The following is a 25,282-nucleotide window of genomic DNA, read 5'->3' as shown; positions in this document are numbered from 1 at the left end:
CTGCACAGTCTCATGAACAGTTTCTCCCCTCCTGCGTGCCCTGGCTGTGCTCTGGGGTGCTGAGGCTGTGCAATAGCATGCACCCTGCCCTCTGCACACTGCAGTCCTTTCTCCGAGCTGTTAGTGCTGAGTATCCACCGTTCATACTTTCCCCTGCTCTATTAAAATACAGGACATCTCGTTGCGGCCAGCATTCACCCTGAGAGTCCCCTGAGAGAGATGTGAGAGGTCATGTCGGTGTGGGAGCCTTTCACTTCAAGGACATCTCTTGACATCCAGCTCCCTGTGCAGAAAGCACTGACCGTGTTTTGGCTGATGCCCAGGCTGAGAGCTGCTGCTCAGGAGCTTTTCCCCTTGGCAATTCATGGGTCACACTCATGACACCTCTGGGAACAGAGCTCCAGGCAGGAGCACCTCCATGTTCCTCCACAGGGCATCACCCCGGGCTGCTCTTCTCACTCCTGCGCTTGCAACAGGGGTGGGAAATGGCAGCAAGTGGGTTAAGGATAGGAAAAGGAGAGACTCTCCCCCAGTGTGCCCCGTTGGAAGCTGGGAAGCGGTGGGAGCATGATGGGTGGGGGTGGCCGGTTCCCCCCCGGTGCTCCTGTATCCTTGCCGGTGTCAGATCAGAACTTCTTGTGGCTTGTGACCCCTCCCCACTGATGCTCCTTCCAAGCACTTCTTCAGTCTCCTGTAAATCCCTGCATTCACAAATCTGCTCTCACCCTGCTTGTACCAACGTCTAATGAAGGGTCCTTGTCAGAGGGATGCTGAGCCCCCTAGCTCTCCCCATGGCATGGGCCTCTGCCACCGCCACATGCTATCCCCCTCCCAGGATGTCCATGTTCTCCTCCTTCTCTGCTCCTAACACACCCTTCTAAAGACGTGGGCCTGGACATGCACGCAGCACCCCCCATGCTGTGTCAGAGGACAGGGATGGTGGAGTCCTTCCTCCTCCTCCTCCTCCCGCAGACGTGTGCGAGCGCTGCCGCTGGCTGCTCCCTTTGGCCCCGGGCAGCCCCAACAACAGCAGCGTGGGGCTGCACGGCTGCCGCGGCGTGCGCTGGGTGAGGAGCACATCAGCTGGGGCCACAGCACAGCCAGGAGTCAGCGCCGGGAGCCGCTCTCTCCCAGCGAGCTGAGTGCGCGCTGAGACCCGCAGTAGTACTCACAGCGTAGCCGATGCTCTGCGGGAGAGCGGCGCAGCTGCGCACTCCCTGCGCTCACCCTCACCCTTCAGCAGGACACACACGGGTGGAGGGCGGATGGCAAGGTCCCTTGAGCACCAGGGGCACCGTGGCTTTCCCCTCCTCGCTTCCTTCCCCAGCAGCAGTTCCCATGGATGCCGAGGAAGCGAGGAGCTGGGGAAAGGAGCTGCAAGCAAGCCAGCTTCTGGAGCTGGGCAAGGCTCTGGTCTGTGCGGGGGAATCCTGCCTCCGGTACCGGTTTGCTCCCTTCTCCCTGCAGCCTCCTCCAGGCTGAGCCCATCACGTGCAGGGTCCAAGGTCCTGCAGGGCAGGGGCTGTGGAGGCGAGGGCTGGCGGCCTGCGGCAGGATGAGGCGCCTGTGCTTCCTCCTGGCTGTCCTGCAGCTCCTTGGTGAGTATGCCAGGGCCTGACCGCCATGATGAGCAGGGGTGACCCAACACTCCATGTTGGGTGCGCTTTTGGCAGTCCTGGTTTGGGGCACAGCTGCAGGTGCTGCCGCTTCAGGCATATCTGTAATGCGAACAGGAAGAGGAACTTCCAACCAACAGAAAGAACGCAAGGGAATGAGGCTGGGGTTACTGAATCGTGCCTGCTGCACCTCCACAGCTCGGGTTTTCTTGCTCTGATTTAAAGCAAGCAGCTCTGCTCCGCAGGACACGCTCTCTGTTGAATATGCATGTTGCTTTGATGATCAAGGGCTGCACTTCTCTGGAGACAAGGCTGATTAAATAGCACAATGATATTTCAGGTCTGTGGAGGACTGGAAACGTGGAGTAATGCATCAGTGCAGCTACATGGGGGGAAAGGCTTTGCAATGGGAGATTAACCTCCATGGCTCCTGAGCCCTTGGCTGGAGGAGGTGGCAATGCTGTCTGGCGGGGTGGCCTGAGCAAGCTTGACACGACACCTTGAGGCTGCGGGAAGGGGCGGCATGTGCGCAGTGGGGCCCGCTGGAGCTTTAATCTCTCCATTCTCTGGCTTCCCGGGATGGGAGGGACGCAGGTCAACCAGCAGAGACAGAACAACTTGCAATTACTATCTGGGCTCTTTATCCTTTCTTAAGCTCTTTTCGACTCTAAGCCAGCAAAGCGTTTGTGCCCACAACACTGCAGGCAGCTGCTTCGGTCCTGTTCTTATCACTGTCACAGTATTTTTCCCTCTCAGTGGGTTTTAAAGTGGATATGGTGCAGGGGGGTGTTTGCTCTGCCCAAGGGCTCGTTCCGGCAGCTGGGGAACCCCTCTGCACCTTGCAGCCAGGCTCCAGCCCCTGCTTCTACATTAGGACTTCCATTCTGGATAAAAATACATTATTTCCTTTTTGCTGAGATATGGCTACCTGCAGCATATGGTCCCGGTGGAACCCCTGGCAGAGTCAGACAGGGCAGATCACCCCAGGGTGATCATTATGTATGCGGGTTGCACTAAGTAGCCTCTGCAGAGCCTAGTTAGTGCAACCAGCCGCATCCCTCCCTATCATTTCAGCAAGCAGGGCCCAGGCTTCTGCAGTGCATCTCCCTCCATCAGCCAATCAGTTCCCCCTCCCTTCTTTGTGCCCCCTCCTGCCCTGCTCTCTGCTGACCTCCAGGACCAAGCCTGACTCCACTGCCCAGTCCTCTCCACCACTGGCTTTTATGTAGCTGTAGTTATGGGGGGGTTTCTCCTAAAGAAAAGATGATCCATGTTAAAAGCAAAGGTTTTTTAGTTTTGTTTTCTGTTTTGTTTTGTTTTGTTTCCTCTCTCCTGTCTCATACCTCACTTGCCCAAAGCCATTTAATTCAGGCTGCTAGAGATTCATCTTCAGCTGGAAGTGCATCTTCAGCCTGAGCAATGTCAGGCCAGGGGGCAGGTGGCTCCGCTGGGCTCATGCAAACAGAGCAGGTCGGGGTGAAAACCCATTTTTGCCATGTCCTGTCCACAGCCAGTGGGCTCAATCCTGCAGTGACCCATGGGCAGGATCACTGCTGTCCTGGCAAACCCCATGAGGATGACCTCTATTTCCCAACCTGCCACTGCTTCAGCCTGCAGGTCAGCATTGAATCCTCCTGATCCAGCCCCGAACACATAAATCCAGCCCATGTTTTGTGCTACACATCCCATAGCAAATGGTCTCCTCTCATGGTCCTTGCTGGCTCTTCATGCCCCCTCTGTCCCTTCTTGAAACACCAAGGACAAGGTGTCTCTGCACATTTGGTTACCCTGAGTGGCAGCAAAGCCCACCACAGTGAATGCGTAGGTACCAGGTGTATGATATTCTTGCCCACCACCTGCAGGCCCTTCCTGCCTTCTCTCTGCTTGCAAAGTGTTTGTCCCTTATTCCTCTTCTTACCTGGGTGGGTAAAACCCATCACCCAGCCAAAGAAGTCCCCTGTGCAGAGGAGGGCTGAGGTTGCTCAGCTGGGAACACACAGGGGCTGCTCCTGGGTGGGAAATCTCCAAATCTGGACCCAAAAGGTCAAGCCATCCCATAGTGCATCCTGGAGGGAGCTCCTAGTGCTTCCTGCAGACTGGGTTACACTGGTTTCCCTGCGTCTCCCAGCTGCTGCCACCGCCGTGTACAAGCAGTGGATCCCCAACACCAATTTTGAAACCGCCTCCAACTGGGATAAAGGCAGAGTCCCCTGTGCCAGCGATGTGGTTCATTTTGAGGAGAACAAGGTAATGGATTATTTTATCTTATTTTATTTTTTAATATTTTTAATATTATAAGAAATATCATTATTATTTAATATTTCTTTTTTTAATATTATTTTGATGTTAATTTATTTTTTGCAAAACACCAGCGAGCATTAGAAAAGCCCTCTTTAATTTTTGCTTTTCTTACAGGTCGTCTCGGTGTTTGTGAGGTCTCCCCACGCGCTGACAGACATGGTAAGGTCACGTGCGGTGCTGCTGGGACAGCGGGTGAGGGCAGGGCTGGTGCTGGAGTGCTGCTAGCTGGGTGGCATGTGCCTCCGTGGGACTGAGACCTTGGTGGTAGTTTGCTGAGGAGCACCAAGCCATGACATGGCCACCATGGAGCAGGTACTACCCCCAGGCAGAGGCTTAGTGAAACTGACATGAAAATAACTTGAAATGGAAACAAGCAGTTCTGGGAAACCCCAGAATGTTGCTGGAGAAATTTTCTGTCAAGAGCCATTGGGGTTGATATTTTTCTGCAGCATTATTTGCCTGGCTGTGGCAGGGCAGGCATGACACCCTACTGAAATGCAGGTGTTATAGAATCGTAGAATCATAGAATGGTTAGTGTTGGAAAGGACCTCAAGATCATCTAGTTCCAACCCCCCTGCCATGGGCAGGGACACCTCACACTAAACCATCCCACACAAGGCTTCATCCAGCCTGGCCTTGAACACCGCCAGGGATGGAGCACTCACAACCTCCCTGGGCAACCGATTCCAGTGCCTCACCACCCTAACAGGAAAGAATTTCCTCCTTATATCCAATCTAAACTTCCCCTGTTTAAGTTTTAACCCGTTACCCCTTGTCCTGTCACTACAGTCCCTGACGAAGAGACCCTCCCCAGCATCCCTATAGGCCCCCTTCAGATACTGGAAGGCTGCTATTAGGTCCCCACGCAGCCTTCTCTTCTCCAGGCTGAACAGCCCCAACTTCCTCAGCCTGTTGAGTGCGATGAGACTGGGAGGTCTTGTCTCTGAGGGGTTTCTGAGCAACCCAGTGTCCCTCTAGAAAAGGAGCCCTGCCTGGAGCCCTGAAAGCTTGGGGGTCTTGATCCTCGTGGTTTGTAGAGTCAAATTTATCGGGGAGGAATTAAAGGGAAAAGCAAACCCGCTGCCTCAGCACAGCAGCGTGGGACAGGTCACTAGTGAGCCCCATCCCAGCACTCGGAAGACACGGAATGGCTTGGATCCCATTTGCAAAACCTCCTTCCCTGGACAGGATGAACTTGTGGCCAGGTTTCCTCTCTCGGTTTTAGGGTATCATTGCTCTTTTACAGGCCATTGAATCTGAACAATCCCTTGAAATTCATGCGGTGTAATTTGTTCAGGCTGTCTACACCACTAATAGTTTTGATGCTTTAATAATGCCATGTGCTACATTTAATCCCTCTACAAATATTTGCAGGAGTTACTTTATTTATATGGCATTTTAAATATGAATTTTTGAAGGAAAGAATGTACTGGGGAAATATGTACAAATATAATGTAATAAATGATGTGGAATTTACCCAGAGAAGAAAAGAGCAAAATATCACTCCAGTAGATTTTATTCTACTTACAGATGAATGTATAATATTTCTAAAGTACTTTCATCAGAGGCCTGAAAAGTGCATAATTGCAGAGCAACATCACTCATTATGGCGTGAGCCTTTCACATCCAAACCAAAAACCCAAGCTGAGCAGCCCTGCTGCTGGCCAAGGGAGAGGGAGGTGCCACACAACCTTTGCACAACTAGTGACATGCGTGGCAGTGCCAACCGTCCACCAGCTGCTCTGCTCATCATGGGCTTGAGCGATGGTCAGGGTGCTGGAGTGGCCCCAGCTCATCCCAATCAGAAGATCCAGCAGTCCTCATAGGAGTTTCTGAGGAACCTCTGCTCCCCTAGGGTAGGAATAAATCACAGCAGCAGCACTGGCTGTGAGAACACAGCACAGAGCCCCTCCAGCTGGGGACTCACACTGAATTGTGAACAACCAAGCCTGTCCCAGGCTATAACCCACACCTCAGCTTGCACCTTCCTTTGAGCATCACCACCCCAGCGATTTGTGATGGACTGCCCCAGCAAGTTTCCTAGCATGGTGGCTAATATTTCTTCTTAATTTCAGCTCAGCTACCTCCCTCCTGTGCACTGCAGTGCTCTGTTGTCAGCTGGTGGTACAGGGCCTGCCAAGGTTAGGGATGAAAAAGGAATGAAACCCAGCACCTGAGCTGGCCTGCCGCTTGTGGGGATGGCAGGAATTTCAGCAACCAGCTCCTTAGACAATGAATTGGTCGTGAGGGTTTTTGCGGAGAGACTGGGCTGCACCTGTTTGGCTGCCAGCCGCGCCGCGCTGGAGCATTAATCACTTAAATCAGCAGGAATACATTAAGCTTTGGAGTCACCATGGAGATGCTATACAGCCTTTGACTGAAAGAAAGAGAGAGTGTTGCTTGCTGTAGTAGCGCAGGAAGAAATTCATGACCGGGGAAGGGTCTGGGTGCTCATTGACTTGCATGAGGACAGTGCCACTGCAGTGGGTGCAGAGGGGTGAGTGCTTGGAGCCAGTGCCCTGCTGTCATAGGGGCAGCATGAGACCTCCCATCCGGCCTCCCCAGCTGAGTGTAGTGAGGCCTGGGGTGCCGGGGGGTCCTCATGTGCCACCATCAGACCCCCAGACATCGATACTAAAGGAAATGCTTCTGTATGGTGAGTGTTTCAGCTCCCTTTCCCCATCCATCCCATCTGGGCACCAGCCAGATGCTGGGAGCTGCTTTGCTGGGAGGAGGCTGGGGTTGTTGGGGCACACAGCCCACCTCCACACCTGGAGAAAACCCATTTATTGCCCAGCTCAGTGGTTATTTGGTCTGAAGTTTCAAGTGGATCCCTAATTCAGCCACACTCTAAATCCAAATCCAGCTTAAACGTAAGTGACTTTGAAGCACAACTGTTGTGATTAGGTTGGGTTTTCTATGGTATTTAGCTGCCTAAAGATGCAGATCAGTATTTAGCTAGCTTTCAGAGGTAAATCCACAAAAAAGATGGAGGTGCTCAGGGGGGCAGTGCCTGACGTGGGTTCTTCAGAGCGAGGTGGGCTTTGGCTTCACTTGTCTCCCTCCTGGGGAAGAAGAGGTCCTCCGAGTCTGGCTATGGCTGCACTTCCGACGGGGAAGCTGTGGCTGTGGCTCCGAGCCTGGTGTTTGCCCTGATAACCCCAGCCCTGGTGCAGTTTGTTCCCAAGCCAGCCAGCACTGCAGCACGGGCCAGGGATGGATGATGCCACCTGCTATTTTTGGGGTGACGAGGGTCAGGCTTAGCCACATGGCAGAGCAGCCTCACTTGACCCCCTTGGTGCCAGGGTCAGGGCACTGGCCACAGTTATTCACCAGCACCCATGTCATCTTTCCAGCTCTGCCCCCATCACCAAGCCCTGCCACGGTGGCCGCAGCTGCCCGTACCTTTCTTTGCATGGTGAGGGGCTGCAACGGCTGAGTCAGGATTGTGCAGACAGTGGGGTCTAACCAGGGACACATTGCCCAGCGTTATATTTTTAGCCGCTTAATTGCGAGAGCAGAATGTACTCGGCTTTGCTGCAGGATGCTCCTGCTTGGTTCCTGGCAGAGATTGATCTTGAAATGCCAATTGCTCTCCAGGGGCGCAGGCTCTAATGAATTGCCACAGTGTGTGCTGGTCCCAGGCACCGGCGTTTCCTCCCCCTGCTTCCCAAGCCGCAGGGTAATGAGACACCCAGAAAAAGGATTATTTCCTTCTTCTGAGATGAAGGTAACATATTTCACGGGAGTGCATGTGTGCACCAGCACATAATTACAAGCCCAAATCCTGCAGGCTTTCCTCCGGCAGTGTACCTGCTGAAGGTTTGCCCTAGGAAACGAGCGTGGTAAAACAGCCCTTTACAGCTACCTCCCTCATTTTATTTGCTCCTTGCAGGCTAGTTTGCAGGAGGAGGAGTTGGTAAAGCCTGTGATGAGCGGAGCAGCTTGCCAGCAGCCTGGGCTGGGGTGGATGCTGGGGCAGGTCTTGCTGGGCTGCTCCCCTGCCCACACCTCAAACCACTTTACCGCTCTCTCTGACCTTGTCTGCGGGGGGAAGTTCAGGAAACTGAGCTGAACTAACCTGCTGTAGATTTGACAAATGGCTTTAAGCCTCTGTGTGCCTTCTGCATCCATAACTCAAGTGTCTTGGGCTGGTTTACCTTAATGTGCTCTCTGAGGGGGTCTCAATGTCCCACATCTCCCAGGGACATCTGGTTTCTGCACCCTGCCGGGACCTGTTTGGCTTTGCATCTGGAAGTGGGCGCTGGGGTCTGCAGTCAAATTAATGGCCTTTTTGAGACCCTTCCCTTTTTTATGCCCTCCATGGTTTCTATTGCTGTCTGCAGGGTGGTTTGGCAGGGGGTGTACCAGCCAGTACTGATGGACAATGATCAGGAGGGGGTTTGTGGGGATGGGCAGGGAACCCGATGTGTCAGGCCACCCTTGTGCCAGAGGACATGGAGGCAAGGCCAGCATGGGCATGTAATGTGGGGAGCCCATGCCCCAAAACACAGCGTAAAATGTGATGAGCAGACGTGTCAGGGGAACCAGTTCCTGTGTTAATGAGTGTGGCTGCGCTGCTGCTGAAGGACCCTGCCTTGCAGGAGGGGGATGCAGGAGACAGCAGCCAAGCACCTTGTTAGTGTGGAGGGGACGATGTTGAAATGATGGTGGCCTGACTGCACGGTGCTCCTTCGACTGGGCTCCTGCCTGCTCTGGCTGGTGAAAGCAGGGGGGTGAATTACTGCTGGGAGCACAGCAGGGCTGTTGTGCATCTTCTGCCCACCAACAGTGAGTCCTGCAGAGAGGAGCAGTAGCTTCTGTGCCCTGCTCCACACTGTGCCATCCTGCCTGAGCATGATTTCGTGGGGATAAAAACTGTGTTTCTTGCCTGGTGTCCTTGGGGTGCTAAAGCCCCACTCTTCATGGGAGCATAAACCTGGGCAAGGAGTTCTTGTAGCAGCAAGGTCCTAGTCCAGCAACAGGTTGCTCCCCTCAGCTCTCCCAGAGGTCTCGGGGTGGCTGCAGGTCATTTTGCCCTGCTGGCTCCTCTGGTGGGGATCTGGGATAGCTGCTGCAGGATCCAGACCATGGCATGGGCAGACAGGATCTGGCAGCAGTGTGGGAGCGCAGGGTGGTGCCTGTGGCTGAGGGGAAGGGTGCTGGCCTGAGGGTGCAGGTGGGAGCTTCACCTGGGCAGGAAAGTGAGCAAGTGAATCCCCACTAATGAACCTGGCAACACTCCAGAGCCATCAGCAGTATTCACCTGTGGATGCATCTGGCCTGGAGCCTCCAGCCAGCAGCTGGATCCCCCCCAAGGACCTACAAGCCCAGCTGTGCTCAGCTTCCCCCTGGCCCAAATGGGCATTGGGAAAACCTCACTATACCCACCCGTGGGCAGCAACAGGCACTGCTGCCTTCCTGCCTGCTGCCCCCGTGCTGTCTGTGGGCTGCCGCTGCCCCAGCAGAGCAGGGCTGGGAGAGGTGATGCAGAAATCCCTTTCCCTGCACATAATGCCTGTGGTGGGTTACAGGGCTCCGTGTTGGAGAAGTACCCCCTGCCACATCCTACCCCAGTGATGTTTTCTGATGGGGATCCACTGCTTCCTGGCCGGGTGCCAGGTGATGGGATGTACCCAGGAGCCCTGTGCAACCCCAGTGCTACCGACTGGCTCGCTGGTGCACCCATGGGTGCAGCTCTGCAGAGCCCAGCACATACGGTCAGGCTCGGCATTGTGTGATAGGGATGGTGACACTGTCTCACCCAAGCAAGGAATTCAAATGCATTTGTGCTGTGAATCAAAACAAGGCTGGGGGAAGAGCTGGCTGCAGTCACCAGCATCGCTCACCCGAGTTCAAGGCAGAAGTGCTGCATTTTTTCCTGCTCTGTTGACAATGCCATGCCAGTCACACTGCTGCTGTCAGTCATCTCAGCCTGGTACTTATGAATTGAGCAGAGCTGGGATGTGCTGGAGGCTGGTTCAAAGCCACCCACTTCAAAAGCTGCCTCTCAGGTTTATTTTTCCTTCTGCATTTCGGAGGTTTGTTTCATTTTCACTTACTCTCTGGGGCTGTGGGATATTTTCTCAGTGGTCCAATGCTGCGGTTGTAAATGTGGTGATTGTGTTCAGAGCCACAAGGGGTCTTTCCTCTTTTGCTGACTTTGATGAGAAGAACTATGACTGTTTCAGTTGTCATTACACTTGATAATGATGACTGAGGAGATAAGTCATTTACCAGTATCAGGGATGGGAAATGACTAATGGGATTCTAAGCTCACTGTATTAATGGCCCTTGAGGTTGGCAGGAGCAAGAAAAAGCAGATGAAACTGCCAGCGTTTTGGCTCGGGTCCTTTGGTATATGTCATTGCTCAGTTCAAAATGTACTTGGAAAGTGGCCCAGCTTTTATGCAATTTCTGTACTAAACTCCCAAATGCAGAAAGCCACTGCCCAACCAGAGTCTCCATTTGTCCTCTGCAGCAAGCTGAGATGCTTAACTTATGGTAGGCAAAAAGAAAGGGCAAACTACAAACTAAGAACCACTGGATGACAGAGCCACTTCTAAAATGCTTCCCAGTGGTGGTGCTGGTCATGGATGCGCAACACTTCTGCCTTGGTGGGCCAGGAGCCGTAGCTGCAGGGGCCAGCCTCAGAAATTCCTGCTATGAAGCAGTACAGGACTCTGCTTGCACTTGTGTCTGCGGAGATGAGGTGACTCCATCCCCCAGCTGCATTGCATTGTGTTGCATTTTAATTCCAGGGCTGGTGGTAACAGCTTTTGGGCAGTCCCAGAGTGTGGAGGGGTCAGCAGCTGGGACAACGTATGTGCTGTGGGACCCTTATTTCCCTCACGCTCACACTCATGTGGACTGCTTCCTCTGGGCTTGGGAAGTCCAGCCAGCCTGAGGTTTTGGCCTTGGTGGTGGAGGGGGATCTCCACTGGTGGCTGGAGAAGCTGCATCTTCTCCAGAGAGCCCAGAGGCCAGTGTCTCGGAGCCCTGCACAGGAGCTGCAGGCATGGGGTGGGTTCAGCACAAGCGTCTTCTCCCACTTCTGCCCACGGGCAGGATTGGGGCCATGCACTGCTGACCCTGCGCCTGCTCTGCACCCATCCCAGAGCCCATTCACCTGGGCCCTCCCAGGAACAGGAGGACGCAACCTCAGTTGATTGTTGGACCAGCAGCTGTGCATCTGTGCGTGCACTTGTGTATCTCTAAGCAAGCAAGCCCACCTCAGCTCTTGATCTTGCCATTCTGAACTCAGCCATGCTGTGTGAATCCTTACCAGGTTTTCCTTGCTTCGCTATGTGCGTAATGCATGCACATGATGCTTGTGCATTGCTCCCTGGAGCTATGTGAGTGATGCAGCTTACAAATCTAGGCACATATTTGTCTAAGTGTTGTCTCTGTAGCTTTTTTCTTTCATTCTAGTTAATTTGTGAAGATCTGAATGAACAGCTCCATGGACAGGAAAACTCATTGTGTCCTGCATGGCCACCGCGTTCAGGACACTCTGTCCCACAGCTGTAATCAAAGTGTTTGGTAACTGCAGGGGAAGAGCTGTTAGTCTCCTTAAGGCAAGTATGAAAGCAGGGGCTTCTCCTTCTAGTGGTCTTGATCCAGCCACAACGCTCACAAATGCCAACTTCTGCAGCTTGGGAAAGCAAGCAGAGGCCTGCCAGTCATGGCCCTGCTCTGTCACCCATCTCCATCACCAGCAGCTGCTGTCTGATGTTTTATTTCCTCCATCCAGAGATCCTTACAGCTACAGGCCTGAGTGCTCACGGGTGACTGCTGGGAAAAGCTGGTACCCAGCACTGGTGACACGATCCCCTGCATCCCATCCAAAAACCCACCCTCATCTTCTCAGCTGGGCCCCAGCAGGCAGCTGGCTACCCCCCCTGCTTGGCCCCATCATGCACAGCAGGCTGCAGGGTGGCAACCTGCACACTGAGCAGGAGTCAGCAGTGAGTGAAATGGCCCAGCAGGTTTGGGAGAAGGCACGTGGCTGGCAGTGCTGCTGATACCTGCCTTGGGTAGAGGTGTTAGCTGAGTGCTCCAAAGTGTCCCACCACCCATACCTGTGTGGGTTCACAGGAAAACAAGCCAGGGCACTTGTGAAGTGAAGCACTCTGCGTAGACCTTGCCCAGCTCAAACAGGACAAGTCCTGAGCATTGAAACATCAGTAGACATGGCTTTTATATGTGCAGCTAAAGGGCATGTTGCCATTTGTATCCTGGCAGACCTTTCAGCCTCTGTCAGTGCTTCAGTATTGGAGAAATCGGCTTTACTCAAGAGTAATAGAAATGCAAAGAACATGATGGCATGGTTTCCAGTTAGGCGTGACACATGCTATGGTCCCATAGGCTTCTCCCTGGCTGGTGGGGAGACTCCATACCCTTGTGGTAGACATGGTTCAGACCTCAGCTGTTTCCCTTGTCATCCCCTCTTGTCCAGCCCAGCATACAACATTGCTGGGTCTGAAGCAGATGGAGCACAGGAGCACTGCAGGGCTCTTCTTGGTGGCAGCTGCCTTCTGCTCTCTACCCTGTCTCCCAGTTTCTGACCCAAGAGGGGGGCTGGGCTATGGCCTTCAAAGCACCACACCACCAGGGCACTAAACTTCTTAACAGCTGCCTACAGCTTGGGAGTGAGTAGCCTTTTGCCATGTCCACCTTCTGCCAAGGCAGTCGCTGTGTGGGACAGTGCCCAAAGGACGGAGAGCTATTGCAGCCACTGGCAGCAGTCATTCCGAAGTCTTGCTTTCTCTAACCCACATGCATATTTAAAGACCAATTAAGTAGATGAAACCTTAAATCCCATCTAACGTGCTTCTGCCTGAGCACAGGACCCAGTGCATCAGCAAAACGCAGCCCTGGAAGGCTTCCTGCTGCTGCCTGGGGAGTGATGTGAAAACCCTGGAGAGACTGAGTTAGAGGAGAAGGGAGCTGTGAACATCACTCTTTGACATGGGAAAATTATCCTGATTTTGGCTGGGATGGAGTTAATTTTTTCTTAGTCGCTGGTACAGTGCTGTGTTTTAGATTTAGTATGAGAGTAATGTTGATAACACACTGACGTTTTAGTTGTTGCTAAGTAGTGCTTAGTCTAAATCAAAGGCTTGTCAGTTTCCAATGCTCTGCCAGTGAGGATGGGCACAAGGAGCTGGGAGGTAGCATAACCAGGGCAGCTGACCCAAACCAGCCAAAGGGATATTCCATGCCACAGAACATCATGGTCAGTACAGAAACTGGGGGAGTTGGCTAGGAGCCACCGATCGCTGCTCAGGGTCAGGCTGGGCATCAGTCAGTGGGTGGTGAGGAATTGTGTTGTGCATCACTTGTCTTTCTTGGGTTTTATTCTTCTCTCTCTTTCCTCTATTATTATTATTGCTATTGTTATTATTGAACTGTTCTTATCAACCCATGGGTTTTACTTTTCTCCAGTTCTTCCCCCATCCTACTAGGGGCTGAGGGTAGAATGAGTGAGTGGCTGTGTGGTGCTTACTGCCAACTGGGGTTAAAACACGACAAAAGTATTGGGATAGAACCTGACTTTCTCTCTGGCCATTTCTAAATGTAAAATAAGATGGGCTGGGCTGAATAACCCATTGTGCTGTGAACAAGAACCCTGACAGTTATTTTCCAAGGCCTGCCCTGGGGTCGACAGTGCTGGCTGGTGACCAGGATGGCCGTAGCAACTTGTTGAAAGAGGTCTCATGGCAGAGCTGTGCCTGTTGAGGTTTGTCCTTGTGCCCTGAGCAGAAGCTTGGGCAGGCTGAAGCCAGGCAAGTGTGGTGACCGTGACTACCCGCTGGTGATGACCTACCCAACACGGAGTCTTGCTATGGCAGTCTGTGTCAAATGCCACTGTGTGTTTTTCTTAGCTCATGCCAAGTGCAAACCCACTAGCTGACACCTCACCAAGTATTGCTTGGGCCCCTGAGCTGTATTCTGTGGGACAAGTGCAGCCCTCGGACGTGGGGACCCGTTAAGCAAGAGGGTCTCTGGGCACTTGCAAGGTAAGGTTGGGTTTTTCATGGTATACCAAGGTATAAAGTCATTCCTGAGCTGCTGGGAGTGTGTGCAAGGGGAAGGAGCCGTCAAAAGAGCTTAGTTTGTTTTTTCCCTGTTCTTGCTTCCCTGAATGCTTTATTCTTTTCTATGTTACTGGAAGATGATGTCAAACTGCCTCTCCCTGTTGAAGCACCCCCACATGTTAAAACAGGAGCTGATACTTTCCCATAAGCGTGGGGCATGGTGAGGGTAACTCCTAATGACTGTAAAGTGCCTCAGAGACAGCAAGTGTAATAGGCAGCCTAACAATTAGCTCTGTTATTTGATTACAAGCCTGGGTGGCTGGCAGCGGGACCACACAGTAATACTCTGAATCCCTTTGTCTAGTACCTGCCCCGGAATGGAGAGCTCGTGCTGGCAGCTGGTGCAGGATTCGCAGCTTTCGATGGCAGCTGGGATCCAGGCTGTGACTCAGGTATTTTGTGCCCAGCCCAGTCACCCCTGAGCCTGTGATTAATCACACAGATGCAGCCCAAACGCTTTCACAAAAGTCTTTGCTGTCCCACCTCAGAGCAAAGTGAATCATTCCTCTTTTAGTACCTACCTGCTCTTTGATGACCTCCCTCACATCAGATCTTCTTTTCCTGCTGGATCACCTGTCTTCTGAAAAAGTAATTATACTAGGCAAGCCTTTGAAGTTGTAGCAGGGAGGCAAATACTGTTTGTATGTTACCCACACTATTAGGCATGTAGCCACATCAAAGCCCTCATTTTCTTTGCCATGGTACTTCCAAAGAAAACTGGTTAGGCATTGCACTCGAGTGAGCTGAACCACAGCATCACAGCAAGCAGGCCTTTGGCCCAATGCCCACAGGCATTTCGGCATGAGCGCATCATTCCCTCCCCTCTTAGCCTCCAGCCCATGTTTGCTGTGACTGAGGTAGCAGGTTTGTTTTATCGGTGCCTGTTAATAGTCTGAAAACTGTTTTCTAGAGAGATGTACCTCGGGTATTTACGAGCTAACTAATGCTTTCATTGGCAAGTATCTTTTTAGTTCAGCTGCAGGAAAGGAAAAGTCCAAGCAGAATGGCTGTGCCCTGACTGGCAAAAAAAGAGGAAAACCAGAAAAAAAGCCCAGACAGGTTTGCCCAGAGGAAGGACTATAACGTCAGGCTGCCTGGAGCCACTCTGAAATCCTTTGGGTCTGTTGTCCCCATCAGGGATGCTCTGGCATCTGCACTTTTCCTGCTGACCACGTATGTGCTGCTCCCATGAAATCAACAGGCATTTTTGGGGCAACTTTCACAAATGGATTTTTTTAAAGCATGCTTTTAAAATGAACACAAGTAATTCAGTCAATAAACACCCACATGCTGACTGAACTGGCAAAGATTCAGCTGTTGGGGAAGGGTGAGGAGGAAGCAGGGAACTGCATGATGGTACTAACTGTGACCAGCAGGGAAATGGTTAATGATTAAATAATTGATGGTTAAATGGGGCACTGGTTGGGGGTTACCTGCTGCAGAGAAGAGGGCTAGTCACGTTTCTGTGGGCCTGACAGGCTGCTTGGAAACTGGGACATGAATTATCATATCCATTTTTATCCAGTTTAGCTGTTATTCAACATTTGGGCAGCCGTTTTCCTCTCTAGCCATAATGGTGAGCTTTAAAGAAGGGGGGAAAGATGTCCAGGCTGAGCTGATGAGACCCGAGTCCTGAGTGATGGGAAGCTTTGCCAAGCCCTAGGAAGTGCTCGTGGCAGCTGCCTGGGAGGGCAGTGCCCGAGCCAGCCCTTCTCTCCCTGCCTGCAGCATGAGCTCCTCTACTTCAGGCCAAACAGTGCCTGGTTTTACCAACCTAAGTGCATCCATTTGGGCTGTGATTTCAGTCTGGGTCATGCGCAACCTTTCCTGTTGCTTTTTCAGGTGCAACAGTGAGGTTTTCTGATGCCGAGCACCACGCGTGGTTCGACCCCACACTGTGGCAGGCTGTGTCCCCCAGTGGAGAGCTCGAGTCAAGCAGGCACATCTTTTCTGTGGATGAGGAACGTGTCCCGTGCCACTACGATGACGTTATCTTCCAGCCTGAAACCTCCTTCAGGGTAAACGTCGACTCATCGCAGCAAGTGATTCGTCTCCGCAGTATCTCTCTCATGGGCCAGGTAATGTGGGGATGATGAGAAGCCAGCTTGATGCCCCCTTGCCACAGCCCCAGAGCAGGTCAGAAGAGGAAGGGCCAGCTGGGGATGGAGTCACAGCACTGTGCTGGGAGATGAGGCACTCCCAGGGTGCTGCAGCTTCATGGGCTGCTGCTGCTGCTGTGGATGGTCTCAACGTGTCTCCTCTACCGTTTTGTTATGCCTCCCTCCCTGCAGTGTAGGAGTACAGGCTGTCTCACCAGTCACATTAAAAAAAGGCCAGCATGCACGGGTCAGACAACCACCAAATGGCATCTTCTCCAGAACCCAGGGGCTGTTCTGTTCTCAGGCACATGTCTGCAGCCCCACTGTGCAGGGGAACCTCTAGAGACACCTCTGTCCTGCCCGGAACCTTAACATGGCCCATGGCCCGACAGTTGTCTCCCAGCTTTGCTTTAGTGCTGGTCTTTAATTGATTGGAGGGCTAATTATAGAAACACCGGCAGCCTGCTGTGCTTCAGCCCTGGAATCAGGCGCACAACGAGCCCAGTGCCTCTCCGGTCAGAGGAGTGAAAGATCACAGGCACTGCAGCAGGAAACGCGGGCTCCTTCCAGGAGGGAGAGATGCAGCAGACATTTCATAACTTGTTTATTTTTTCTGCTGCTGTGCTGCCTGGGATCTGCCATTCTGGGGCCAGGCATGAGGTAACTGCTTTTGGACTAATAAACTCAGGTGGTGTCCAAGTGAGTGCAGGCGGGTCTGGACGGGGTATCCCCTTGGGCACACATAGCCCCAGGGATGCAGAGGTGGATGCTTTTGGGTACTTGGAGTGATGCTGGTCACACTGATGCCTGGGTTCTGCCCAAAGGCACATCATCCCCCTACAGCCACCCCACAAGGACTGTAGCTGGCTGTGCCCCCGGGAGGAGGCTGCTGAGCAATGACATGGAAGGAGAAGGTGGGTTTTATTGCTGTGGTTATAGTGTTTTTCCTAAAACATGACCTTATAAGCTACTTTGTCCCTTTGTAGCTAGCCCTTGCACTCCTTGCTCTGTGTGGCCTATTTTCACCTCAGGGCTTGAGAAATGCTATTGATGTGCCAGGGCATGGAGAAGCCTCCTGTGGAACACAGCGGGTGAGGGAATTACCAGTGGCTTGGTAGGACAAAGCTGGTCAGTCCAGCTCAGCCTTTGCTAATGCCAAGCCCACTGAAATGGAAATCACTAGATTGAAGGAAAGCACCTCATATCCAGTAATTAAAAGCTGAAAATCTGAGTTCTCTGGGCCAGCAGAAGGAAGGAAAGCAAAATATCAAGAAAGCCCCACCATATCATGATTTATTTGTGGCCTTTTTCTTTGGTTTTAAATTAAAGAAAGAGGGTTCTTCCTTTGGCCCTGTTGAGGAGCCTGAATGGGTGTATGTCAGGATTCTCCTGCTGCACTCACTGCCTGCGATGGGGCTGGCTGTCACATGTGTCACCGGGTGCCCAGTGGCACAGTGGGACAGCAGTGGGACCTGGCTGGGGACACTCACCCCCTTTGCTGCTCCTCCCCACGCAGGAGCTGAGCAGCCCTGAGGCCTGGGCCAGGTACCTGCGGGGCCCCTCCGCCGCGCTGCAGTTCCACGGCAATGGCACTCTGCAGGTGACGGGCTCCGGCTGTGTGGACAAGTCCGGCTGTGCCTGCGGGAACGCGCTGGTGAGTCCTCCTGTCGCAGTTCGGGGGTGGCCAGCGTGGCTTGCAGGGCGAGGGACTGATGATGCCCTGCTCTTCTCCAGGATGGCCACCGCATCTGCGCAGCCCTGCTCAGGGCATCAGGAGGGCAGTGCCCAGCGCTAGCCTGCCGGAGCCCTTTGCACCCCCTTGGCCACTGCTGCCCGGTCTGCGGTGAGTGGGGGGCATGGCCCTGTTCCTGCCCCCTGCCTTTTCCCTAGCTCCATGGGGGAAAGCTGGGTGCAGGGGGTGCTGCTGGAGTTTTGCTGTATCAATCACTGCTCCTACAAGTCTCATCCACGTCCTATCTGTAGGCACCTTCCTCTCTGAAGAAGCAGCCTGCCTTTTGGGAGCCTTTCTGGAGTGCAGCCTTTTGTCCCTGCCTCCTGTTTATCCTGTCAGGATGTCACAGCTTGTCAAGCTAATAGGGCTCTGCTGAGCCTATGCAGTGGAAAGCACTCAGAGAAAATGCACCTTTGTCACCCTAATGTCAGCTTTTCAACAGCAAGTTTGTTTCATTTCATTTATAGTAGAAACATGCAGATTGTCAGCATTCCCTCTGCAATGGGCACTTCTACATTTATTTACCTGGAAGGTTGCTAAGGAGAATTTTTCATGCCCAGTTGTACTTGGATATTTGGTGTATCACATTTGGTATATTATACCAAATTCATTAAAATGGCACTATATAGTTCTCTGTCCAACATGCTCCTAAAAGCAGAGCCCATTAAAGCCTTTAGCAGCATTGTGTATTTCAACAAATGCTTGGTTGCATTTTTTCCAAGGAAAATACTTGGCTCAATCTGTGCAGTGCAGCTGTACGGGGAGCGCAAGTGTCCCCTCCAAAGCTAGGGTAGCAGTGCTGAATCGCAGTCTTGGTGACGATGTCATGTGTGTCTGTTTTCTGGCGGCAGGAGCCACCATTAACCTGGATTTCACGCCTGATTTTGACCTGCAGAAGTACCAGAACAGACTGGTCCAAGCCTTTCTGAGCCAGGTACATCAGCCTGCTGGACTGGGAGGGGCTAATGGAACCACAGGCCACTAGCCATATTTGCTGGTGACTTGCTGCTGGGGGGCTGTGTGGGGGTATATGCAGCCACATCAGCTCACAGGGCTCAGCCTCACCTCCCACCACACTGCAGGGCTCACCCCCATATTTGGCCTCCTGGATGTGCCAGCTTGCTATGGGGGCTGCAGCAGCAGCCCTTTTCCCCCTGCCCCCACGGCCATGATGCGCCTCTCAACACAGCACAGGAACTGCTGCTGCCATTTGGATGGGGAAGGCTGCAGGGAGGCTTTCTGGAAACCCTGGTCTAGAAAATACAGGAACGCAGCCAGGACAGGTCTAGGTAACACGCAGGTCAGCCCATGAGGGTCATGTAGACCTGAAGCAGAGCATCCCATGGCCTGTAGGAGATGGTTCCCAGTGCTGGGCTGCTTTTTCATTCCCCAGTAGGCTAGCACTGGATGGGTAGCTGGCACTGAGCAGTGCTCAGATGCATAAGGCATCACTCCATGCTGCTGCTTGTCAGACACAGCATGACATCCTTCCTCCTGGCTGGGAGCTGCTGGGAGGAGGAGGCATGCTCTGAGATACACTGGGAGGATCGATACCAAAGTATTGCTCTATTGATCCTGACCTGAAAGCCTGTTGCCTGTCCTCCTTACAGCCACACATCTCAATATAGGTTCAGTGGGTGTGCTCCATGAAATTGCTTTTTCAGTGTGCTCGCCTCCGCAGGAGAACGCTGCGTGCTGGGTGCTGGTTATAGCTTGGAAGGGAGGGGAGGTATGAACCTCTTATTTGGGAAACGCAGCAGCACTGTGGTAACAGGGGTGGCAGCTCTGTGATGGAGCTCATATGAAGATTTATAGATATGCCTTGATGGTGCATCCATCATGGGTGTCTGTAGAGGTGACTAATTTCTGCCTACCACTCTCATGGGCTTTGCGTGTCCCCTTGTGTTTTGAAAAGCCCAAGTACACTGGCATGCAGATGGCCATATCCAAGGTGCAAAAAGAACAGACCTTCCTGGGAGTCATACCCCGAAGCCCCACTCCTGTCATCCAAATTGTGTTGATCCATGAGGGAACAGGAGTGCACACCAGCAGCACTGTGGAGCAGCTGGCAGCAGACATCATGGAGGACATAGCACAGCACGGTAACACCGCTGTCCTCGCATTGTCCTTGCAATTGTCCCCCTTTGCAGTAAACCAGTTTTTTTCTTATATTTAAGTTGAATTTACCATATTCCAGTTTGTGCCCATTGCTTCTTGCCCTGTCACTGCCTGGGTCAGCACTCCAGCTGTGTGCTCCAGGGCACAGCAGAGGGGAAGGTTCACCTCCCTTGAACTGCTGGCAACCCTCCTGCTCATGCAGCTAAGGATACTGTTGTCCTTCCATGCCATGTCAGCTTGGTGCCCACTAGGACCCCTCTCTGCAGAGCTGCTTTCCAGCCAGAACGTTGCATGTGGAGGCAGCCATGTAGGCTGGCAGACACTGGTAAGCATGTAGGTGGCAGCCAGGAGACCTGGTGGTTGCTGTGTGGGTAGCAGAACTACAGGGGCTTATCCCAGTTGAGTCCATCCAGCTGTGTATCCTGTTCCCAGGGAAAGGTGCTCAACCAGACAAGCAGTGCCAGACCCAGCCGCAAGCTCCCTCTGCCCTGTGTGTGCGTTGGTGTTGGGATGCGTTGCCCTGTCCAGTCCTCACCCCCGTTTCTTCCTGCCCTTCCCAGGTGAAGCAATTGGCATTTCAAGTGGCAAAATGGAGGTGGCCAATGGCAACGCTTTCAGCGAGCAAGTGGGGAGCCATACATTGAGCAGGATCACGACGGGGACAGTCCTGGGGCTACTCTTTGGTGTCCTGTTCCTTGGAGGAATCCTCTTTCTCCACAGAAGGGGAAAGCTAAGGTAGGGATGAGTCTTCTGCCGCAACATAATGCCAGGCTTCTGCTTGGTGGCAGCTGTCGCCCCTGGCTGTCCTTCCAGCCAGCCTGGTAACACAGAGGCACATAGTGCTTCCCAGAGCTCCCACAGTAGCATGGCCAGGCAGCCTGCTATACCCAACATTACTGGTTAGTAGAATCACAGAATGCTTTGGGTTGGAAGGAACCTTAGACATCATCTACTTCCAACCCTCTGCCATGGGCAGGCACACCTTCCACCACACCAGTTTGCTCAAAGCCCCATCCAGCCTGGCCTTGAACACTGCCAGGGATGGCAGTCACAGCTTCTCTGGACAACCTGTGCCAGTATCCACCACCCTCACGGTGAAGAACTTCTTCCTCATATCTAATCTAATTTAAACTATTTTAGTTTAAAACCATTGCTCTCATTGTTCCTCATGGTTTATTGGAGGTGAGGTGGCTGAAAGGCACTTGTGTACTCTTGGACTGGTCTTCAGTCTCCTCCATGGCTGGGAGACTTGGCTTCTTGGCTGCTTCTTGGCATGGTGCTGTGTACTATGGTGGGAGCAGGGCTGCTGCAGCTCAGTTGGAGGCGTGCGCAGCCTGGTCATGCTGCCTGGTGACATCTGTTCCTTGTAACCATTAGTTTGCAGCCCTGCCAGGGGGTGGAGGGCTGAAACTGACAGCCGCTAAATAGAAATTCATGAAAACAATTCAAAACACTCATCCCCCACCTTTGTAGCCATGAAGAGTGACAGCATCCAAAAGCAAATGCAGCTTCTGGAGCATCCCTGGCTCATCTATTCTGGCACCTGACTGCACCGCAGCTGGGAGCTGGTCAGAAATGCCCCTTCTCCATCATGTTTCCCCATCACAGCTTAGAGACGGGCTCTGGCAGTGAATAGGGCATCCCAACAGTGCCCATAGCAGGCGCTTGGGGCACCCGCCTCTGCTCCTCGCCCATGCACCCACCTTTATGTGAAGGGTTTTGCAGGGTTTATTGTTGGACATCCTTGTGCAGGAGGCCATGAGCTGAGTGGCAGGCAGGGTGGACCCTGTGTGGTTTATAACCAGTGCACTGATGTCTGCCAGGGGATGCTGAGCTCCCCAGTACTCGGGCTGGGGAGTCACAGGCTCACAAGTCAGTTTGTTTCTTCCCTCCCAGTTCCGCTGCCAGTGTTTTCTTCCTGCAGAGCAGTGGCAGTGGCCAGGGATGCTTGTCCTGCCGGTCAGCACGTGCTGACATGGTATTTCCTAGCAATAAACCTGCACCTTCATTTAATTTCTAAATAAAACTCCCAGCCCCATAATCGTTACTTAATGATTTGTCTTCCACTGACACTTCTTTGGATGCTGGACAGGTCTTTGAAACCAGCTGTGTCAGCAACAGGAGGGAAGCTCATGTAGCTACAAGAGACAGAGCTGAACCTGAGCCCAGGCCATGTCCCCAGCTGACCCGCTCCTGCTGCATGTCCCTGGCTGGCTCCGGGGCAGGGCCCTCTCAGGCAGTGCTGCTGAGTATCATGGAGGCATCAGACATCAGCAGGGATGCTGCAAATAACACCAGAGGCTCTGGGAGCCTGCAAATAGTCTGTCTCCATGCAGCGGAGTGGCTGACCATCAGCAAAACAGCAAATTTAGCTTGTTTCCACCCAAAAGGGCCTGGAACAGCTTCCCTGCAGATAGCACAGCTCCTCAAATTGCACACATAGAGACCATGGTCACAGTGCTTCAATACTGGTGGGCTTTCAGGACCGGTGGTGATGCGTGTGGACCCACGCTGAGCCCTAGGAGCCTGGTTCAGGGGATGATTCTCAGCAATTGGAACCCTTAGGGTAAGAGTAATGATGAAAATAATAAAAGTAGTGATGGTGATTAAGATGGTAAAATGATAACATGATAAAAGTAATGATAAAAGCAATTAGTGCTTGTTGAGATTGCAGTGGGAACAGGTGTTGGCTTTGTGGCAATTCATTTTAGGCCACGGGGGAGGAGAGCAATGGCTCTGAAGTGAAGTTTGTACTAGGGCTGTCTGCCTCTGACAAACTTCTCTACAGCACGCAGGTCCCAGACCTCCAGGCTTAATGGTTTCTGCTGGATATGGCAGCTTTTCCCTGGGAAACAAACGTCCCATTTCAGAGACATCCTGAAACTTTGCCACATATTTTCCCACTTACCTCTTGAAGATGCAGGGTTTCAGCCAGGGGAGCTGCTGGAACAGAGGGGATGCGGGTGAATGATGCCCAGGTCTCTCCCCAGGTTGCCTGCCCTGCACCTTCCCCAACTCTGGGACAGAATGGAGGACCCGGCACCCCCTGCACCAGGCAGTGAGAAAGGCTTTGACAACCCTATGTTCGATGTGGTGAGTCCAGTGCCTGGGGACAGGGATGCTCTGGGCTGTGGGCAGGAGATGGCAGGGCCCCAGCCAGCACCTGCTTGCATGCCAGTGCAGGTGCAACACAGGGTGCAGAGCACTTGGCAAGGGTTCCTTTCCTGGCAAGGGTGTTGCTTCCCTTTCCCATCGGTTGCTTTTCCCTCCCTTGGTGCTGCAGGAGCCACCAAGAGCTGACCCTGGAGAGGAGACACCGCAGGAGATGGCTCGCAGAGACCACCCGGTCTTCTACCTCAACCCTCTGTATGATGCAAATGAGACAGAGACCTGATGGCATGACCTCGTGCTGAGGCATCCACCACCTCCATGGGGACACCTCCGCCTCTCCAGCTCTCACAGCCCCTCGCATTGCTCTTGGGGAGATATAAGCCACAAGCAGATCCCACCTGAATAAAAGTGTCCGCATGGTGAAGGAAATCTTCCCCATTAGGGCTCAGCCATGCATGCACGGCCTCCCTGGTATTGCTTCTGGTTTTTAAACACTGTTTTGTAGGTATTGGTCCTTTTTAGACAGTTCAACATTGAGATTTGGGTCTTAGGTGATATGTGGGGAAGCTGGAGTCTAACTAACTCAGCACCCCGTGCCTTAGCCAGCCCCATGACGGACTTGCCCAGGGTACACAGCAGGCTGAAGGGTGCATCCCTGGGTGCATGATGGAAATCCAGTGCTCAAACATTTCAAAATGTAGCCTGGAGCCTTCAGGGCTTGGACCGATTATTTAGCTTTAAAAGGAGATCATTTTGATTTCCAGCAGCATGCTCAGTGCTCAGGGATCTCTACTCAGGGTCCCTCTTGGGGATCTCACTCCCGTTCCCTGGGTGCTGGCACAAGGCACAGTCCTAAGGAAACATTTTCCTCCCCATCCTCTCCACTGATGGCTGAGCTCTGCACCCAGGCTGACAGTTACGAGACCCTCTTGGACTTACCTGGGGGTTCATTGTGTTATTTCCTTTGGCGAAAGAGCTCATCTTCTGTTGGCACAAGGGGAAAGGGGCACAGGGTACTGTGCTGGGGTTCCCTCAGAGGGATGCTGGCACAGCACACCGGCTGGGGCCAGTCATGCTGGCCTGTGTAATGAGAGTCGTGGCAGTGGCACCAAGGGGCCTCGTTAGTGGCGGTGTCTGCGGCCTGGCATGTGTCTGAATTGTGTGCCTGCAGTGTCAGGCAGCGCTTCATTACGGGAGCAGGTCTGATGGGTGAGGTGGAAATTATGGAGATGTATGCAAATTTATGCAAATTTACACGCTGCTGGGTTTTCAGTAGTGCTTGTTGGCATATTCCATAAGGAAGCAGCTATTTTAAGTTTATTATATTTTGTTCTAGTCTCTGGAAGACATAATCCCTTCTCAAAGGCCTTGGAATTCATCATTAGGCACATCAGAGCCCTGGAGAAGGGTGACGGGTATCATGTGGCAGTGAGACCAGCCCTGCCGGCCCCTGCCCACAGCAAGACCTCCGGTACTGGGCACTGCAGGCAGGCAGGACACAAAGTATGAGCCAAGCAGGGAACAGGACCATCTCCATAGCCCTGGTTGCTGCTGTTGCTCTGCAAGCGGGGCAGAGCTGGGGCTGGTAGGAGGTCCGTGCTGCGGGGCACACCTCTGGGATTTCACCATACACATCTCTATTTGAGGTGCCCCTCCAGCAGCACTGGGGTGAAAAGCAACTTGCCTGGGCAGGAGCTTCTGCTGTGGCTGTCAGGTACTTGGTGCTGAAGGAAACAGCCACCAGCTGGGTCAAAACACAGAGGAAGCCATCGGCTGCTGCAGGGGGTGGCTGACACAGGCAGGTCTGGCATCCAGGCAGATACTGAAAGTCTCCAGAGAGGGAAACCTCACAGCCTCCCTGGGCAGCCTGTTCCAGGAAAAACCGAAGAAGTTTTTCCTCACGTTGAGGTGAAACTTCTTGTGTTTTAGTTTATGGCCATTGCTCCTTGTCCTGTCACTGGGCACCACTGAGAGTCTGGCACCATCCTCCTGGCACCTGCCTTTGAGATATTTCAATGCATTAATGAGATCCCCTCTCACTCTGCTCTTCTCCAAACTGAACAGGGCCAGCTCCCACAGTCTCTCCTCATAAGAGAGATGCACCTCTGTGGAGAGCAGTGACCCAGGTCCCCAAAACTCACCCCACAGCACAGTGTCACCCCATGACGTGAACCCAGGGGTTCACACCCCCACCCCAAAGTCCCC

At 53.0% G+C, this 25,282-nt stretch overlaps 1 protein-coding gene across 1 annotated transcript; it reads left to right on the top strand.

Moving 5' to 3' along the window:
- Positions 1-1,493: 1,493 nt before the first annotated feature.
- AMN (amnion associated transmembrane protein) lies at positions 1,494-23,542 on the top strand. The gene is made up of 12 exons (XM_065684475.1): positions 1,494-1,598; positions 3,745-3,863; positions 4,032-4,076; positions 14,322-14,409; positions 15,860-16,095; positions 17,633-17,770; positions 17,851-17,959; positions 18,700-18,782; positions 19,764-19,950; positions 20,527-20,701; positions 22,957-23,059; positions 23,250-23,542. The coding sequence occupies exons 1-12, from the start codon at positions 1,556-1,558 to the stop codon at positions 23,358-23,360; spliced, it is 1,437 nt and encodes a 478-aa protein (XP_065540547.1). The 5' UTR covers positions 1,494-1,555; the 3' UTR covers positions 23,361-23,542.
- The last annotated feature ends 1,740 nt before the right edge of the window (positions 23,543-25,282 follow it).

The sequence above is a fragment of the Lathamus discolor genome, chromosome 6, assembly GCF_037157495.1.
Source record: "Lathamus discolor isolate bLatDis1 chromosome 6, bLatDis1.hap1, whole genome shotgun sequence".
NCBI lineage: Eukaryota > Metazoa > Chordata > Aves > Psittaciformes > Psittacidae > Lathamus > Lathamus discolor.
The sequence above is the reverse complement of the archived record's forward strand: the minus strand, read 5'-3'. Positions and strand labels throughout refer to the sequence as shown.